Raw genomic sequence first — 21399 nt, 5'->3', positions numbered from 1 at the left:
GGACCGCTTAATACATCAGGATTTTCTTTAATAGCCCAAACTGGCTTAACAAGAGTGGTTCCTGGGTAGCAGCCTTCGATATGGCTTTGCAGAATGGTACGGCATCAGGATAGCGGGTTGCGTAGTTCATGGTTTTCAGATATACTCGTGGCCGGGGCGGCTTGTTTGGGGTCATGAATTGGCACTCAGGGCATTGTTGACAAAAGCAAATCATGTTGGCACGAATCAAGCCAAATGGACATCCTATGGGCCCCGTTAAACCAACTAATCTTAGTGCACACATAAGGGTCTATTAACTTCTCCACTCAAGTGCCAAGCTTGTGACCCACACGGTTTAGCAGGTTGCTCTGAACAATAAAGTAAGGAATGGCAAGACGGAGGTCTGTAAAACCCTATTGACCTCCAAGACCTGATTCCATGCATTACTAAGTTAACCTTCCTCAATCTGAGAATTTAAGAACCCCTATTACTGCACCTGCTAAGAGAAAAAAAGGGAATGCTCACCTTTCAAAGTATATTAGCCTCTTAACACCTTTCACAAGCTCTCTCTTGTAGCCCTCCTAAGTTCCTGAGAGTCGCCGGACCAGAATGCAGCATCCCAGACTTTTAACAGAAAACAAACCTTTGCATTTAGCCAGAGTAACTGGTTCGGGTAAAGTTCAGTGTCAAGTTCTCAGGACAAACCAGATTCTCACAGATGTAAAACCAGCAAACAGGTTTAATATTTGAAGGGTAATCCAAAAGAGAGGTCAAAAAGCCAGATGAGGTAAAACACATACACAGCAAAGACAAGCACATTGGGCAGAGGTAGGGTAAAAAAATCAGGCAAAAAGGTCATTTAACAAAATTATTTAACAAAGTTTTTACAATACCTTGCTAGGAGCAAATAAGACAAACAGGCCTTATATACAAACACAGACAATCAAGTACAGGTGAATGGAGTCAGTAATCAGTCACAGCTGCCATGGATGGTTGAAGGGGGGCATGTGAGAGGGAGTGGGATTCTGGTTAATGCAGTCCATTGAAGATCCAGATCCACTCAAGTTTTAATGTAGTTTTATTGGAATGAGTGCAATAACAACACTATTAGCAAAGTATTACAACAATAACTATAACTAAAGAAAATATGACAACAGTAGATAATAAAGATATCAGTAGTTCAAATAAAGGTTCTGGCAAATTTACCATAACATACACTCCATCAGTTACAGTAACACACAGATTAACATACAGGGTTATTCTATCTTACACAGATGCACTGAGGAGCCATAATAAACATAAAACCCTGCATAGAGGGGCTGAGTAAAGGTGGTGTAGAATGTGTGTAAGTGTGTGAGAGTGTGTGAGTGTGTGTCAGAGGAGACTCTGTAGAAGGACAGAGTGCCGGCGGGACAGTCCACATACACTCCTACTCTCCTACAGCCGGAGGGAGGAGGTGGAAAATCAGTTCTGTTATTGTTGTGATGAACAGTGTATCTGTTATTATAGCAGCTCAGTCTCCAGGAGTTTATATTATATCCAAACCCACATTCTGACTCTGGTCCTTTCCTGCTGATGGTTTCATAACTCAGAGCTACAGCAGCTCCTTCTCCGTTCCACTCAGCCTCCCAGTAACAGCGTCCAGTTACTCTCTCTCTACTCAGAACCTGCAGACACCACCCACCAAATCTCTCTGGATGATCAGGATACGCCTGCAGCTCCTCTCTAAACTCCAAAGTCCTGTTCTCCTCACTCAGAAAGAGATAACGGTTTACTGTGTTTAGATCCAGTGTGAAATCACAGCTGTCTGAAAACAAGAACAACACACACATTACACTTACACACTGCACTGATACAGAGAGACATTACACACACTGCACTGATACAGAGAGACATTACACACACTGCACTGATACAGAGAGAGAGACATTACACACACTGCACTGATACAGAGAGACATTACACACACTGCACTGATACAGAGAGACATTACACACACTGCACTGATACAGAGAGACATTACACACACTGCACTGATACAGAGAGACATTACACACACTGCACTGATACAGAGAGAGACATTACACACACTGCACTGATACAGAGAGACATTACACACACTGCACTGATACAGAGAGAGAGACATTACACACACTGCACTGATACAGAGAGACATTACACACACTGCACTGATACAGAGAGAGACATTACACACACTGCACTGATACAGAGAGACATTACACACACTGCACTGATACAGAGAGACAGAGACATTACACACACTGCACTGATACAGAGAGATAGAGACATTACACACACTGCACTGATACAGAGAGAGACACATTACACACACTGCACTGATACAGAGAGAGACATTACACACACTGCACTGATACAGAGAGATAGAGACATTACACACACTGCACTGATACAGAGAGACAGAGACATTACACACACTGCACTGATCCAGAGAGAGACATTACACACACTGCACTGATACAGAGAGACATTACACACACTGCACTGATACAGAGAGACAGAGACATTACACACACTGCACTGATACAGAGAGACAGAGACATTACACACACTGCACTGATCCAGAGAGAGACATTACACACACTGCACTGATACAGAGAGAAACATTACACACTGCACTGATACAGAGAGAGACATTACACACACTGCACTGATACAGAGAGAGACATTACACACACTGCACTGATACAGAGAGAGACATTACACACTGCACTGATACAGAGAGAGACATTACACACTGCACTGATACAGAGAGAGAAATTACACACACTGCACTGATACAGAGAGACATTACACACACTGCACTGATACAGAGAGAGAGACATTACACACACTGCACTGATACAGAGAGAGACATTACACACACTGTACTGATACAGAGAGAGAGACAATACACACACTGCACTGATACAGAGAGAGACATTACACACTGCACTGATACAGAGAGAGACATTACACACACTGCACTGATACAGAGAGAGACATTACACACTGCACTGACACAGAGAGAGAGACATTACACACACTGCACTGATACAGAGAGAGAGACATTACACACACTGCACTGATACAGAGAGAGACATTACACACACTGTACTGATACAGAGAGAGAGACAATATACACACTGCACTGATACAGAGAGAGAGACATTACACACACTGCACTGATACAGAGAGAGACATTACACACACTGTACTGATACAGAGAGAGAGACAATATACACACTGCACTGATACAGAGAGAGAGACATTACACACTGCACTGACAGAGAGAGAGAGAGACATTACACACACTGTACTGACACAGAGAGAGAGACAATATACACACTGCACTGATACAGAGACATTACACACACTGTACTGATACAGAGAGAGACATTACACACACTGTACTGATACAGAGAGACATTACACACACTGTACTGATACAGAGAGACACTACACACACTGCACTGATACAGAGAGACATTACACACACTGCACTGATACAGAGAGACATTACACACACTGCACTGATACAGAGAGACATTACACACACTGTACTGATACAGAGAGACACTACACACACTGCACTGATACAGAGAGACACTACACACACTGCACTGATACAGAGAGACATTACACACACTGCACTGATACAGAGAGACATTACACACACTGCACTGATACAGAGAGAGAGACATTACACACACTGCACTGATAGAGAGACATTACACACACTGCACTGATACAGAGAGAGACATTACACACACTGCACTGATACAGAGAGAGAGAGAGACTACACACACTGCACTGATACAGAGAGACAGAGACACTACACACACTGCACTGATACAGAGAGACATTACACACACTGCACTGATACAGAGAGACATTACACACACTGCACTGATACAGAGAGAGAGACATTACACACACTGTACTGATACAGAGAGACATTACACACACTGCACTGATACAGAGAGAGACATTACACACACTGCACTGATACAGAGAGACATTACACACACTGCACTGATACAGAGAGAGACATTACACACACTGCACTGATACAGAGAGAGACATTACACACACACTGCACTGATACAGAGAGAGACATTACACACTGCACTGATACAGAGAGAGACATTACACACACTATGTGTGTGTGTGTGCGTGTATTTTGCGGAAGTGTATATGTATAAGTGTAGTTTTTGTAGTGTGTTTGTGAGTGTAGTGTGTGTGTTGTATATGTGTATGTCTGTATGTAGTATATGCAGTGTGTGTGTGTGTGTGTGTGAGAGAGAGAGAGAGAGAGAGAGAGAGAGAGAGAACTTACATTTCTTTAATCCAGGTTTGATTCTGATCTCGCCTCCATGTTCCATTCTAAACACACACAAACAAACACACACACACACACACACACACACACACACACACAGACACACACACACACACAGATCAGCAGGGTGTGAGAGTGAAATGCAGAGTTTCTCTCTTCGGGTTTATATTAGTGAACATGGTGAAGGAATATGAAGTTCTGGATTTTCCTGATACACAATAATTAACGTTAATCCTTAAGAAGAAACACCCACTCCTTTATAACACCATTAACACAATTAGAGGAAACCAGAGCGTCAGATTTAAATTTTAATATCTAATAACAGATTCAATATGCTGTCACACTTTAGCTTCTTCTTTTATTCCCAGCCTCTAGGGGGCGTGAGGGAGAATTATAGGGTCTCTGTTTAGAACAGGTGAAGAAGTAAAGGCTGAACCATAAAGATCCAGCTACAAAGGAAACATGGAGTCTTCAACTTTTAACCAACAAACATGTGGACTTCACTTTACTCTAAACTCTGATGAGCTCAATCCATTTTATTAACACCTGAAACGCTGTGATTTATGAATAACGTACATTGAGGGTTCATCACGCTACGAAATCTGTAGTGCAGAACTCTAATCTTTACGTTCTGTCTATGGGCAAACTCTGATCCTGAACTACAATCACCAGCATGCATCCGCCAGCGTCACGTGATCAGACTCAAACAATCCCATCTCATTCTTACACTCATCATCCCCAGAGTTCTAAATAGTTTTCTGCTGCTGTTCATTATCTAGTGTATATAAACCTGTTTGTTTGTAATGCTTGTTTTGAAGTATTTTCCCTGTTTACCAGCGATATACCAAGCATATTCTTTCTGTTTGTGTTTTCTTTGTATGACCCATATTTTCTATTTGACTACGTTCTCTGTAAACAGCAGACTACGTTTTCCCTTTTGCTCTGTTTATATCAGTGTTTTTCTGGCTTCTAGATCTAAGGAGGCTTTAAGGGGGGCTACATGCTAAGCACCACTGATTGCCAGTTTCCTATCTTATTTCTTGCCAATGTCCGTTCTCTGGTGAGCCAAATTGACGAGCTTCAACTTTGGACCAAAACACATGGATGGAACAGGGAGTGTAGCATCATGATTGTGACGAAATCCTGGCTTAACAGCAACATTCCCAACAGCGGGGTGAGTGGTCAATGACTCAGGTAAGAGCAGAGGGGAGGTGCAGCATTGCACAGACTGCACAGTAACTGAACGTCAGTGCTCTACTAAACTGGAGTATTTGATAATCAATCTTCGTCCTTTTTCTTGCCGAGAGAGCACTCAGCTGTTATGGTCACCGCTGTTTACATCCCTCCTAATGTTGATGCTTAGCTAGCTATAAAGGAGCTGAGCTCAGCAATCAGCAAACAGCAAACTGCGCACCCAGACTGACTTTTTTATTGTTGCGGGGGATTTTAATCATTCCAACTTGAAATCTGTGCTGCCAAAATTTGATTTTTTCAAAATGTATATCTCCCGTCCAACAGGAGGAGACAAAACTCTGGATCATGTTTATACGAACACTGCAGATGCATACAAGGCTGTCCCCCTTCCTCTCCTGAGGCAGTAAGATCACCTCTCGTTGTTCCTGCTTCTGAAGTATCAGCCACTCATGAAACGTGGGAAAACATCAACAGAGTAAGTGTAGAGGGGGCAATTTCTTCACTACAGTATCAGTTTGATAATAATGACTGGAGTATGTTCTCCTCTCAAGCCACCACAGACTGACATACAGAATTGGACACATACACCTGTCATTAGTTACATCAACTCATGTATTGACTGTTACGTCTGTCAAGCGTCTGAAAATCTTTCCTAATCAGAAACCGTGGATTAATGCAGAGGTTCCCCTACTGCTATAGGCAGGTGATGCTGCTTTCAGAGCTGGGGATCCTGAGGCTTACAGCTCAACCAGGGCAAACCTGAAAAGGGGAATTAGAAAGACCAAACACATACATTTCCAGGATTTTTTCATGACTTTTCCATGCCTTCAAGGCAAATCTTCATGGACATACAATTTGTAAATAATCACTGCAGACATGGACAACAAAACCAAATATCCACTAAAACTATAATTAAAATTGATTATAGTTGGTCTAAAATGAATCAGATAAAATGTTCATTTTAGACCTATTATCACACAATTTTAATAATAAAATGTGTTTCAGATCCTGAGAGCTCCATTGTGTAGGCTTACATTCCTGAATTAACTCTGAGCTGATGTATTTGTTAATTCAAAATTTTCTCCTAAAAAGATTTTCTCCTTTGATAAACTGAAACAACAACTTGTAGACCAAATTTCCATGACAAAACTTTTTGGGTATTTTTATTTTTCCAAAACTTATCCAGGCCTGAAAATAACTATTTTTAAATTGCATTACTTTTCCAGGTTTTTCATGACCGTACAAATCCTGTACAAACTGTCTGTCGAAGAGCACTTTAACAACTCTGACCCTCCGCCGCAGGTGGAAGGGCATTCAGACAATCACGGATTACAGACCTCCCCCATGACCCTCCAGCCTGTAGTGTCTCTTTCTTAGACAAGCTTAATCAGTTCTATGCTTGTTTTGACCAAATAGACGAACAACACAGCACATGGAGTGGACTTTCTCACAATGGAAGTCCTCTACCTCTCTCCTCAGAAGAGGTGCGTTCAGTACTGAGTAGAGCACATGCACACAAAGTCGCCGGCCCAGATGGCGTTCCCCTCACTTCTTCAATCTTTCACTTGCCCAGACTGCTGTTCCCACATGCTGGAAGAAATTCACTGGTGCCCAAGTGGTCATCTGCAGCATGTCTGAACAACTTCCATCCCGTTGCACATCCCGTTGCACATACCATGTGATGAAGTGCTTTTAGAAACTGGTTCTCAGTCCCACCATCTCTGGCCCCCACCAGTTTGCTTACTATGCAAATATGTGCTGTAAATGCAGTGACCTCTGTTACTAAAACAGACCAGGATTAAGAGGAAATGGTTTTTCATGACACTTAAATCTAAAGAAAATGTGCATCTGGAGTCACGTGATCGGCTGAACATGATGGCGGCTTAGATTTTTGCTCTCAGCTCAACGACCCCAATTTGTTTTTGTTTTTTTCCCGGTCAGACGATCTTTGCCTGCATTAAAAGATATTTCGAGGCTTTATAAGTCGACATGGCATCAAAATCCAAGGGCTCCCGTTCGGACGTCGAGTCTTTAACGGAAGCTATGATGGAGAAGTTACTCGATAAACAGCGGGACTACCTGGAGCCTCGTCTCGCACAGCTACAGCAGTTGGGAGGAGACACTGATGCTAAGCTAACAGCCATTCAAGTCAAGCTGGATACGCTAACGGCTAGCATTAACGCGATCAACACCAAAATGGAGGCAATAGAGGCCAAGGTGGACACTAGTTCGAAGACCCTGGATAGTCACCAGCAATCTCTCCAAGCGATGGAACTCAAGCTAGCGGACTTTGAGGACCGTAACAGGCGGTGCAACGTCCGTGTCATCGGCCTAAAGGAAGGCATTGAAGGTGCTAATGTTATCCAGTTTCTCTCACGTTCACTCCCACAGTGGTTTCCGTCCTTGTCCTCCACCTCGATAGAGATTATGCGGGCGCATCGAATCCACAATGAATCAGCAACTAGACGAGGAGAGACCCGTACGCTGATTTTCAATGTGCTTCGTTACACGACTCGCCAGGCTATACTGCGCACGGCCAAAAAGGAGCCTCTCAGTGTTGATGGCCGTATTATCCGTTTTGCACCAGACTTTAGTAATCTCACAGTGAGGAGACGACGTGCTTTTGCGCTGGCCATGTCTGCTGCCCGAAACAGAGGGATGGAATTTTTCCTACTTTACCCTGCGGTGCTGAAGATCAAGGATGGCGCCTAGTTTCGCTCTTTTACATCTCCCAAGGAAGCTGAGGACTTTCTGAACGTTGTTTCTGGGCCCCCAGCACGCGTAAATGATGGGTGAGACTGATTCTTTCTGAAACTCCCTGGTTATGTTCGGTGAACATTGCGTTTTGGAGTTGTAGCAAGGCATATTCACCTTAAGACTTGACGGGAATCACTGCCTGTAAAATGGGTCTTTAGGATTTGAGCTGGAGCTGTTCGCTGCCCCATATTCTTTTTTTTGGTCACGGACCGACAATGGTTTATTGTTAATAATATGTTTGGTTATATTTGCATGGTTCAGGTTATTCCTACGGTTCTTTGTGTTGTCCATTGTTATCTGTTTTTGTCTATTTATTGTTTGTCATTGGAGAGGGTTTTTTTGTGTTAAAGTGAATGTTGTCATGTGCTTTAACTATTATAACAGATTGCTTTGCTATGTTGGTGTTGGGTTGTGGAGTTTAAAATTACTGCCCATTTTCTGTCACCGGCTAAGACCAGTGCGGATGTGTACTATTGTTCTGTTTAAGATTTTTAATCGCTACTAATGTCTTTATTTAATTTCCTGGTTTGGAACTGTGGGGGGCTTAATGCTCCCCATAAACGGGTCAGTTCTCTCAACTTATTACAACAGAAATGCATTGATATTGCCCTCTTGCAGGAGACACGTTTGTTAAAAGCGGACACTGGACATTTGGCCAATAAATAGTACCATACTATTTCTTTCTCGGCTTCAGACAGCAAGACTAAAGGGGTTGCGATTGTAGTTAAACGTAATCTGAATCTGAAGTTATTAGATACATGGTCAGATGGAGCAGGAAGAATTACGATAGCTAAGATTGAAATCTTTAATAAGAAAATTGCCCTCCTTTCGGTCTACAATCCCAATACATTCGATAAACCCTTTTATGATTTACTTACTCAAAAAATGCTGGAGTTGACGGATTATTCTTTTGTAGTAGGGGGAGATTTTAACGCTATATTGGATCCTAATTTGGACAGTTCTAATACTTTGAGATCGAGGGATCAGGGGCTCGCTACAGCAGCTTTGCGGACTTGGACCAAGTCACTGGGTTTGGTAGACATCTGGCGTTCAGCTAACCCCATGGTACAGGATTTCTCCTTTTTTTCTGCTCGACATAAATCTTTCTCCAGAATAGATTACCTGTTTATCTCGCCGCATCTTTTCCATAAAATTGAACATACCAGTTTACTGCCAATTGCACTGTCAGATCATAAGGGAGTGGTTTGCTCAGCTGAGTTCAAAAAGGTGTGCAATCGGGCAACCAGATGGAGATTTAACACATCGCTATTGAAGAGTAAGGATTTTATTACACAATTTATTAATGAGTTTAAAGAATTTGTTACTTTTAATGTAGGCTCAGTGGAAGATCACCGGATTTTATGGGACGCAATAAAAGGTTTTATTAGGAGTTTCACAATTAGATTCTCTTCACATTTAAGTAAAACCAGAGCAATAAGATTACAAAGTTTGGAGATTGAATTTCAGAGATTGGACACAGAATTACAATATAATTACTCAGAGCAAGGGGCTTTAAATCGGGATCTGATTAAGAAGGAAATAAATGATCTGCTTAAACAACAATCAGAATTTCAAATTCATAGGACCAGACAGACATATTATTTTCAGGGTGCAAGACCCAGCCACCTTCTGGCTATGAGAATTAGGTCAAACGAACAATTTGCAGATATCCCAGCTATCAGAGTATCAAATGGTGACGTTACATCGGAGCCTAGGGAAATTAATAATATTTTTAAGCAATTCTACTCCAATCTGTATCAGTCTGAAATACCCTTGAACCAAGATAGATATGACAGCTTTTTAAGTAAACTCAAGTTGTCTCGGTTGCCCGAAGCAGAGTGCATCATTTTGGAACAGCCTATATCTATAGAGGAATTACGGGATGCCGCTATCGATATGCAAAGGGGCAAGGCGCCGGGGCTAGATGGGATTCCACCCGAATTTTATGTGACCTTCTGGGAGCAGATTAGCCCATTTTTATTACAAATGATTGAGCACTCTTTGGATAGTGGACGCTTCTCGAGGGATGTTAATACAGCCTTGATTTCTTTACTTTTAAAAAAAGATAAGGACCCTTCTGACTGTGCAAGTCATCGTCCGCTTAGTTTGTTGAATTCTGACTTAAAAATCTTTGCTAAATTAATTGCCCGTCGTCTCCAACCTTATATGACATCACTTGTTAATGCCGATCAGACAGGGTTTATTAAATCCAGACTTGCATCAGATAATGTCAGACGACTTCTTCATATTGTAAATGAGGCTGCTGAAATCAAATCTCCTTTGGCTGTCTTATCCCTTGATGCCATGAAAGCCTTTCATAGGCTAGAATGGTCTTTCCTTTGGTCTACACTTAAATATATGGGTTTCGGTGATAGATTTATTCATATGATTAAAGTGTTATATGCTAACCCTTCAGCATCGGTATTAACAGGTAAAATTTTTTCTTCGCTTTTCCCTGTGTCGAGATCGTCACGACAGGGGTGTCCACTCAGTTCTATGCTTTTTGCCCTTTCCATTGAACCCTCAAATGATTCGTCAGTCTGAGGGGGTACTCCCTATCTCCATAAGCGATACCAAACACCACGTTGCTTTGTATGCGGATGATATTTTAATTTTCATGGAGGACCCGGTGCACTCTACTCCTCATCTTTTATCTATTTGTGATGATTATGGCTCTGTTTCGGGATTCAAAATGAACTGGTCCAAGTCAGCATTGCTCCCGTTAAACGAATTGGCTACCTCTATGTCTCCTGTGGCCAATGTCCCTGTGGTTCAAAACTTCAAATATTTAGGAGTTGAAATTTTCCCTTCCATTAATCGTATTGCCCAATATAATTACTCTGTTTTACTTAGTAAGGTCTGTGGGGACTTGGAAAGATGGGCAAATCTACCGCTGTCATTACAGGCGCGAGTTTCAACGTTGAAAATGAATATACTCCCCAGAGTTAATTTTGTCAGCGCAATGATTCCCCTTCCTCCTCCCTCTGATTATTGGCAGAAACTGCAGTCGGCTACATCTAAATTTATCTGGAGAGATAAACGGCCGCGCCTCAAAATCTCTACTCTTCACAGAAGAAGGGAGGAAGGTGGTTTAGCGGTCCCTAACTTTAAGTTATATCATTGCTCATTTGTTCTGAGACCATTGATCACTTGGATGGACTCAGGGACTAGTGTGTCATGGCGACCGATTGAACAAAGTCTTACAAGACCGTGGAAACTGGAGGATGTCCTATTTGCGAATCTCAGCAATAAACAGTGTAAATTACGCCTGGGGCCAATCATCTCCTATCTTATTGTGATATGGCGTGAGATGGAAAAAATTTGCAATATTGCTTGCAAGTGGCACAAGTTCTCCCCAATCTTTAATAATAATGGATTATTGATTGGATGTAGGCCCATCACATAGTCTGAGTGGGCTAGTAAGGGAATCGCTCATTTAGGGAAAATATTTGGTGATAGAGGTTTTCTACCATTTGAAAATATACAGTCCGGATTTGATCTTCCCAAGTCTTCATTCTTTTTTTATTTACAACTTAGGTCTGCACTTAAAGCGTGTGGCATATCATTGCAGCAACCCCTACCTTCCCATCCTCTTTACAATATTTTTTTCAATTGAGATACGACCAAGGGTCTAGTGTCCAAAATTTATCGGTTTTTGCTTGAGGCTTCTTACTTGCCGCTGACTACAAATACACTCTGGAAACGGGACTGCCCTGAATTAGATAGCGAGTTTGATTGGTCAGAAGTTTGGTCTTTTATACAAGAGGCCTCCCGGAATCCAGACCATCAGTTAATTCACCTGAAATATGTGCATAGAGCCTATCTCACTCCTCGCAAACTTACTTTCATGAATATTTTAAATAACCCCACCTGTACAATGTGCACTTCTCAAACCTGTGGAACCTTTCTTCATATGTACTAGGAGTGCCCCCCGGTGGCAAGATTTTGGAACAAAGTGGCATCAAGGTTATCGGATCTTGTTTCGGTGGAAGTTCTTCCTACCATACCCAACTTACTGCTGAATGACTTATCAGAGCTATCCACATCCAAATCTAAGAAACGGGTCATCCTTGCAGGGCTCACAGCGGCAAAGAGAATGATCGCAATCCGCTGGAAACCCCACATTCTCTGTCAATCAGAGTTTGGTCTCTTTCATTTATTGATATAATGTATATGGAACTCTCCACTGCTCGAATTAATGGTGCAAATGCAGCGAATATTAATATCTGGTATGAAGCCATTGACTCCCTTAAAGAAATGTTGTAAACCCCTCCTTCCCTCTCTCTCTTTTTTTTTTTTTGTCTTGTCTTGTCCTGTCCTGTATTGTTAGTATTTTCTGTGAATGTATGTATAGTCCGGTTGTGACTTTATTGGTAAGATTGGAATTGTTATATGTTTGCAGTACTGGTTGCTGCTTTTGTTAAATATTCATAATAATAATAATAAAAAACTGATCACAAAAAAAAGAAAATGTGCATCTGCAGCTGGACAAACCCCCAGATAATGGTGAGAAAAAGATTCAGCATATGTACTGTGTATTTTATATTTATTATTAATAATTAATATTAATAATAAATTATTCATTTATTTATTATAAAAAATACAGTGATTTTGTCACAGACTTAGCAGTAAGTAGTGATAAAGTGATTATAGTTGGAGACTTCAACATTCATTTCGAAAAATTGGATGATCCATTAAAAAAGGCATTCACATCGATTTTAGACTCAGTTTGTATTATTCAAAATATAACAGGACCTACTCATTACTGTAATCATACTCTGGATTTAGTTTTGACCCTGGGTGTGAGCATAGATAACCCGAATATTCGTTCTCAAACCTCCGCAATTTCATAATATATGTACATCCCCTAGCTACTCTGTAAAACATTCAATTACGCCTTTTACAGCCCAACAATTTACAGATAAGCTTCCAGACTTATCAACTCTAATATATTCTCCTATAGACCCAGTAGAACTAGACAAACTAACTGAAGGTTTAGAAAATACCTTTCACTCTACCTTAGATGTTGTAGCACCCCTTAAACATAAAATAGAGAGACAGAAAAAGCTCGCACCGTGGTGCAATGATCAAACTCGTACCTTAAAGCAGTTAGTACGAAATTTAGTTCGTAAATATCGATCAACTAAACTGGAAGTGTTTCACTCTGCGTGGAAAGACAGTCTTGTTAAATATAGAAAAGAACTTAATAAAGCCCGCTCAGCATATCTGGCCTCACAGATCGAGATAAATAAAAATAATCCTAGAGCTCTCTTTAGTGTTATTTCCAAATTAACTAAAAACCAGGCAGGTACTGAACCTCAGATTCCAGCCATTCACACCAGCAACGATTTTATGGACTTCTGCGATAGTAAAATTGAAAACTTTCGGGATAAAATTAAACAGATAAATATTACATCCTCTCTGTCATCTGGTCTGGCTGATCTAGAACAAAACCCTGTCCCCGAAGTTAGGTTGGAAGTCTTTAACCCACTTCCACTGCTAGAACTAGAGAAAATTATCTCCTCTTCAAACAGCACAACCTGCACACTTGATGCAGTCCCCACAAAATTATTAAAACAGGTACTACCAGATATAATTAAACCTCTTTTAATGATAGTAAACTCATCGCTCACCCTGGGCCATGTACCCAAAGCCTTTAAAACAGCTGTAATTAAACCTCTGATCAAGAAACCAAATCTTGATCCTACTGTACTGTCTAACTATAGACCTATTTCAAACTTACCATTTATTTCTAAGATTTTAGAAAAAGCTGTAGCCCAACAACTTTGCTCTTACCTGCAAAGAAACCAAATCTATGAAAATTTTCAATCTGGATTTAGGCCTTATCATAGCACTGAGACAGCTTTAGTTAAAATAAACGATCTACTTACAGCTGCCGACCAAGGCTGTGTTTCCCTACTCGTACTTCTGGATCTGAGCGCAGCCTTTGATACAATAGATCATACTATCCTTTTAGAAAGATTAGAGAACATGGTTGGTGTAACTGGAACTGCATTATCATGGTTTAAATCATACTTAACCGATCGCTACCAGTTTGTGAGGATAAATGATATGTCTTCCAGTTATACTAAGGTAAGATATGGAATTCCACAAGGCTCTATATTAGGACCGTTATTATTTACATTATATATGCTCCCACTGGGCAAAGTTATTAGAAAACATGACGATTGATTGATTGATTGATTGACAATGATTTTCATTGTTATGCGGATGACACGCAGCTCTTCATATCAGCCAAACCTGATGACAGAGTGAGATGAAAGAAAATCGAGGATTGTGTAAAAGATGTAAAATCATGGATGTCGCACAACTTCCTCCTATTAAATAGCGAAAAAACAGAAGTTCTCCTATTAGGCCCCAAAGCTGCTAGAAATAAATTATCAGACTTAATGCTAAATCTGGCTGACTTCTCAGCCACCCCTGGTTCAGCAGCTAAAAACCTTGGAGTTATCATAGATTCAGATCTAGCATTCGATAAACACATATCTAATGTTACTAGAACAGCTTTTCTACACCTCCGTAATATTGCCAAGCTAAGAAATGCCCTATCACTGCATGACGCAGAAAAATTAGTACATGCCTTCATTACCTCAAGGCTAGATTATTGTAATGCGCTACTGTCTGGATGTTCCGGCAGTAACTTAAATAAACTTCAGCTAGTTCAAAATGCTGCAGCCAGGAAAAAAAATGCTAAAACCAGAAAATTTGACCATATTAGTCCAGTCCTATCAGCACTGCACTGGCTTCCAGTCAAATTCCGCATAGACTATAAAATTCTCCTGTTAACGTATAAAGCCCTACACGGGCTCGCTCCTGAGTATTTACAAGACCTCATCTCCTATTATGAACCACCGCGATTACTTAGATCTCAGGGTGCTGGTTTCTTAGAAGTTCCTAAAATTCAGAGGAGCTCTGCAGGAGGAAGAGCTTTCTCTTATAAAGCGCCTCAACTCTGGAATAATCTCCCCCAATATGTTCGGGACTCAGACACAGTCTCAATCTTAAAGTCTAGACTGAAAACTTACTTGTTTAGTTTAGCTTTTGGTGATTAATGTTTTTTTTCCTTTAGATAAGGCTGCAGATTCAGGGGTTCATGGACAGAGGAAATTGTGGTAAACTGAGATGCTGGTGCTGTTGTTCTCCCACTGCACACGGTCACTCAGGTTTGTGGACGGTGGAGTGGGTGGATGCCAGTGTTTCAGGGAGCCTCCGTGTCTCTGTTACCTTCTGACTCTCTCCCTTTAGTTAGGCTGTTTTATTCAGTTTTGCCGGAGTCATTAGCCACACTCTGATGATGTTTTATATTCTCTATTTTACATAAATCCAGTCAAAACTAATTCCATCTCTCTGCCTTCCTCCGAGTTACTGACTGTCCACCTGTCTGACCCGATACTGATGGATGTTGGACCCTCTGGCATCATGTTTCTGTAAAGCTGCTTTGTGCCAACACCTGTTGTAAAAAGCGCTATACAAATAAATTTGATTTGATTTGATTAATAATTTAACCTTACAATTGTAGCTCCTCATTACATGGAAAACCATCAGACTCTTTACACAGTTGATCACTCTTTTATCTTTAACTGACCCTCACTCCACTTAACATCTGCAGCACACCTGAATCTTCCCCCTGAGTACTTCTTCATACCTGAGTGTCTCCAGTGAGCAGTGTGGATCCTCCAGTCTGGCAGAAAGCAGCTTCTCTCCTGACTCTCCTGGGTGGTTGTAGGTCAGATCCAGCTCTTTCAGGTGGGAGGGATTTGAACTCAGAGCTGAAGCCAGAGAAGAACAGCCTTTTTCTGTGATCATACAGCCAGATAATCTATAGAGAGAGAAAATTAGAGTAAGTTATTAACAGAGAGAGAAAGAGTGACAGTGGCAGACTGAGAGAGAGATGATACACTTCTGTATTAAACAGAAGACACAACACAACTAACACTGCAAAAATACTCTAGTTTCTAGGAACACAGGAAAAGATTAGTTGTGAATCCTCTTAAACTTTGTAAATATGGGGGTGATATTATGTGTTATAGTTCAGAAACATTAAAGTAATGGAGTTATGTTTATTTCATGCATTATTGTGAAATGGTGTTGCTTTTATCTATTTTTTTTAATTCTGTACTTTAAATGCTAAACATTGTCTGAGAACAAATAAAAATCAAAGTGTCAAAGTGTTTTTATTGTCATTTCAGCAATATACAGAGTACACAGTGAAACGAAACAACGTTCCTCCAGGGACCATGGTGCACATAAACACAGTGTAGACAGAACAATAGTGCAACAGTACAAAAAGTGCAGACAGACAATACAACACAATACAGACAAAGAATAATAAATAACAAGACAGTGTGCAAATTATGCAGTGTGCAAAAAAGACCAGTGAGGTAGTAATTACCTCTATTACACAGTGTGCAATAGAGTCCAGTGAGGTAGTAGGGTTGAGGGAGACGGGCCTTTCTCAGCTTCCGGAGGAAGTAGAGACGCTGCTGGGCTTTCTTGGCTGTAGAGCTGGTGTTCAGGGTCCAGGTGAGGTTATCTGCTAAGTGGACACCAAGGAACTTGGTGCTCTTCACAATCTCCACAGAGGACCCGTCGATGTTGAGTGGAGAGTGGGTGTGTTGTGCTCTCCTGAAGTCAACAACCATTTCCTTTGTCTTGTCCACATTCAGGTGAAGGTTGTTGACTGTACACCAGTCTGTCAGTCAACAACCTTCACCTGAATGTGAAGTCAAATCAAGGGCAATGTTCTGTTTAAAGATGGAATAGCCCTTATTTAACTTTATAAATCCAGCTGCTAGTAATTAACTGGTGATTATTTTCTGATCAAAGCAAGGCAAGTTTGTATGTAAAGCAACTTTTATACACAAAGCCAATTCAATGAGCTTTAAAGAAACATTACAGATACAATGCACAACAGTTTGGAAGAAAGTTAAATGAAATTGTAAGAAAACTGAAAACAAAATAAAGTAATGAAATCCTAGTGTTGGGGGCATTACTTGTGATCCTGATAAGTGGATGACATAATTGGCCTCCCAAATTAGGGAGGAAATGGGAGAAAATAACAAAAAAAGAAATGAACAATAATGTACTAAAGAAAACTGTTTGTAAAGCACAAGCAGAAAGCAAATATATTTTCAGTTTGTTCTTAAGAGGTTACAGTCTCAGCAGAACATCAAGGTCAAGGTCAAGAGGCTTTTATTGTCATTACATCTGAGTACAGTTACACAGTGTAATGAAATTACGTTCCTCCGGAACCATGGTGCAACATAGAACAACAAGCAATAGACAACATAAAGTGCAGGAGTGACAACAGTGCAACATAAAATTACAAAATTATAACACTAAATAACAGTAAATACAATAAATACAAAGGACGAGACAATTTAAAGACAGTGACAGGACAGTGCAGTACCGATACGGTATAATAAAGTGTATAGTGAGGATAAGGTGCAGAGATGTGTGACATACTGTAACATATAGAACATATATAATCACAGCAGTTACTGAGGTAGAGTTTATAGTTTTTAAGAGTGCAGCAAATAAAGTCACGTCAGCCTCTGTGTGCTGACTGGGTGTGTGTGTGGGTGAAGTTCAGTTCTTGTGAGTGTAAAGGGGGGGGTGTACAGTTTAGTTTTTGTGTGAGTGTGTTGGGTGAGTGGTGGGTGGGGTGGGGGTTCAGTTCTGTCTCTGTGCGTTGAGAAGTCTGACTGCCTGGTGGATGAAGCTGTTGCAGAGTCTAGTAGTGGAGGCTCGGATGCTCCTGTATCTTCTTCCGGATGGCATCAGAGCGAAGAGTCCGTGTGAGGGATGGATGGGGTCGTCCACAATGCTGGTGGCTTTGCGGATGCAGCGTGTGGTGTAGATCTCGGTGATGGAGGGAAGAGAGACTCCGATGATCTTCTCAGCTGTCCTCACTATCCGCTGTAGGGTCTTGCGATCTGAGGTGTTGCAGTTCCCAAACCAGACGGTAATGCAGGTGCTCAGGATGCTTTCTACAGTCCCTCTGTAGAACATGGTGAGGATGGGAGGTGGGAGATGTGCTTTCCTCAGTCTCCGCAGGAAGTAGAGGCGCTGCTGGGCTTTCTTGGTTATGGAGCTAGGGTTGAGGGACGTGTTCTTCATGATTTCCACAGCAGAGCCGTTGATGTTCAGCGGGTGGTGGACACCTGGAGCTCTCCTGAAGTCAACAACCATCTCCTTGGTTTTATCCACGTTAAGAGATAGGTTGTTGGTTCTGCACCAGTCCGTCAGCCACTGCACCTCCTCTCTGTATGCTGACTCATCGTTCTTGCTGATGAGGCCAACTACAGTTGTGTCATCAGCGAACTTGATGATGTGGTTTGAGCTGTACTTTGCAGTACAGTCATGAGTCAGCAGAGTGAACAGCAGTGGGCTGAGCACACAGCCCTGGGGGGCGCCGGTGCTCAGTATGGTGGTGCTGGAGGTGTTGTTTCCAATCCTGACTGATTTTGGTCTCTCAGTCAGGAAGTCTAAAACCCAGTTGCAGAGGGAGGAGTTCAGGCCCAGCAAGCTCAGTTTTCTGATCAGATGCTGAGGGATGATGGTGTTGAATGCTGAACTGAAGTCGATGAACAGCATTCGAACATAGCAGTCTTTGTTGTCCAGGTGGGTGAGAGCCAGGTGGAGTGCAGTAGAGATGGCATCGCCTGTTGACCTGTTTGGAAGATACGCAAACTGCAGAGGGTCCAGTGAGGACGGGAGCTGGTTTTTGATGTGCCTCATGACCAGCTTCTCAAAGCACTTCATGATGATGGGAGTAAGTGCAATGGGACGGTAGTCATTAAGGCAGGACACTTGAGACTTCTTCGGCACAGGGACGATGGTGGTCGTCTTGAAGCACATCGGCACGATTGCAGTACTCAGAGAGATGTTGAAAATGTCTGTGAGAACATCCGTGAGTTGTTCTGCACATCCTCTGAGCACTCTGCCAGGTATGCTGTCTGGTCCTGGGGCTTTCCGTGGGTTGACTCTGATTAGAGTTTTCCGCACATCAGCTGAGGACAGGCACAGTACCTGATTGTTTAGAGGAGGTGTGGTCTTCCTTGCTGTCATGTAGTTCTGTGCTTCAAACCTTGCGTAGAAGGAGTTCAGTGCATCTGGAAGGGAGGCATCACTGTTACAAGCAGGGGGAGGTGACTTGTAGTTGGTGATGGTCTGGATGCCCTGCCACATGCGCCGAGTGTCAGTAGTGTCCTGGAAGTGGGCGTGGATTTTCTTTGCGTAGGTGCGCTTTGCCTCTCTGATCCCCCGGGAGAGCTTGGCTCTAGCTGTACGGAGGCCAGCCTGACTTCTAGGCCTTGTCTCGGGTTCTCAGCAGCACACGCACCTCTGCAGTCATTCACGGCTTCTGGTTGGGGCGGGATGTGATGGTTTTGGAGACAGTAACATCCTCAATGCACTTGCTGATGTAGCCAGTCACTGAGTCTGTGTACTCCTCCAGGTTGATGGAGTCATCAGAGGTAGCAGCTTCTCTGAACATGTCCCAGTCAGTGTGCTCAAAACAGTCCTGAAGAGCAGAGATGGCTCCTGGAGGCCAGGTTGTAACTTGCTTCTTCTCTGATTTGGCACGTCTGATGAGCTGTCTGTATGCTGGGATGAGCATGACAGAAATATGATCAGAGTAGACGTAGTGGGGGCGGGGCTCTGCTCTGTACGCACCGGGAATGTTAGTATACACACAATCGAGCAGGTTAGCTCCACGGGTTGGAAAATCCACATGTTGGTGAAATCTGGGCAGCAGAGCCTTCAGGTTACTGTGATTGAAATCACCAGCAACAATAAACAGTCCGTCAGGGTGAGTTCTGGAGTTTGGAGATAACAGTGTACAGTTCTTGCAGAGCGTTAGCATTAGCACCATTAGCATTAGCACTGGGTGCTACATACACTGCTATTATGTACATGCTGCTAAGCTCTCTGGGCAGGTAGAATGGCCTGGCTCTGACTACAGCAAACTCCACCAGCGGCGAGCAGTAGCTGGAGATCAGCGCAGCGTTGTTACACCATGCTGTGTTGATGTAAACACACACCCCACCTCCACGAACCTTGCCCGAGAGGCCGGCGTCGCGGTCCGCGCAGTAGCATAGCATGCCACTCACCTCAATGGCGGAGTCCGGGATGGAGTCAGTTAACCACGTCTCTGTGAAAACGAACACACAGCAGCTTCTGAACTCGCGCTGGGATGTCCGCTGGAGCCGGAGATAGTCGATCTTGTTCGGCAGGGAGCAAACGTTGGAAAGAAGGAGAGATGGAACCGCTGGCCGGCTGGAGATAGCCATTAGCTTAGCGTGGACTCCGGCTCTCTTACCACGCTTTCGGCTCCTTGCGCACCGCTTGCGTAGAGACCTCTTCCGGCTAGCAGGCTCAGGAAACGCTGCGGATCTTAGCAGGCCTAGCGCGCGTAGCTCCGCTCGTAGACGGTCTGCAAGTTCAGTTTTTTGTTAATTTTGTATGTCTAGCAGGGTCTTTCGATCGTAAGTTGCTCCTATAGCGAACTTTTGCATGATTGCGAGTTCAGATCGGATTATTTACACAGAAAAACAAACAAAAGCACCGTGTTTTGCTTCCGGAGTAGCCGCTGAGACTGCTCGCGCCGCCGACAGGAAGTAAAAACATCTCTGCTTCTGGAAGTTTATTCCACATGACTGCAGCATAATGGCTTATCATTAGTTGTGGTCCTAGGTACTGTTCAGATCTGCCTCTACTGATCTGAGGAATGCAACAGGCCGGTATTTCTCCAACATATCATAGATGATCGCTGGTCCAAACTTGTTTAGTGCTTTATAGACAAGGAGGAGGAGTAAATTCTTAAAACTGAGCTCTGAATTAATTAGGACTCCAAGTTTCTTTACTTGTAAATTGGAAGTTAGACTCTTTGCATTGAGATAATTGTTGACCTTCTGGTTTTCTTCATTGGTGCAAAATTAATTGGGTGAGTGACGCAGCTTCCGGCTTACGTACCTGCTTGTTGTTTGTTTAGCTCGTCTCTGTTGCTAGTCTCTGTTTTAGCTATTTTTTTACGTTTTATACTTTTAACCGTCTTTTTAACCTTCCTAACCCTCTAAAATCCCTCA

General features: G+C 42.4%; 1 protein-coding gene across 9 annotated transcripts in view; it reads right to left on the bottom strand.

The window, feature by feature from the left end:
• Positions 1 to 700: 700 nt before the first annotated feature.
• The window catches only part of LOC125780418 (NACHT, LRR and PYD domains-containing protein 12-like), a 119801-nt gene continuing 99102 nt past the window's right edge, over positions 701 to 21399 (bottom strand). For all 9 annotated transcript variants that reach the window (XM_049474086.1, XM_049474092.1, XM_049474093.1 and 6 more), the window contains 3 exons: positions 15957 to 16130; positions 4337 to 4383; positions 701 to 1786 (listed from right to left, as the gene is read on the bottom strand). In XM_049474086.1, the coding sequence (XP_049330043.1) occupies positions 1236 to 1786; positions 4337 to 4383; positions 15957 to 16130 (772 nt within the window). In that variant the 3' untranslated portion in view covers positions 701 to 1235. The remainder of the gene's footprint in view (positions 1787 to 4336; positions 4384 to 15956; positions 16131 to 21399) is intronic.

This window comes from Astyanax mexicanus, unplaced genomic scaffold (assembly GCF_023375975.1).
Source record: "Astyanax mexicanus isolate ESR-SI-001 unplaced genomic scaffold, AstMex3_surface scaffold_51, whole genome shotgun sequence".
NCBI lineage: Eukaryota > Metazoa > Chordata > Actinopteri > Characiformes > Acestrorhamphidae > Astyanax > Astyanax mexicanus.
Note: the sequence above shows the minus strand (reverse complement) of the source record. Positions and strands in the feature narration are given on the sequence as shown.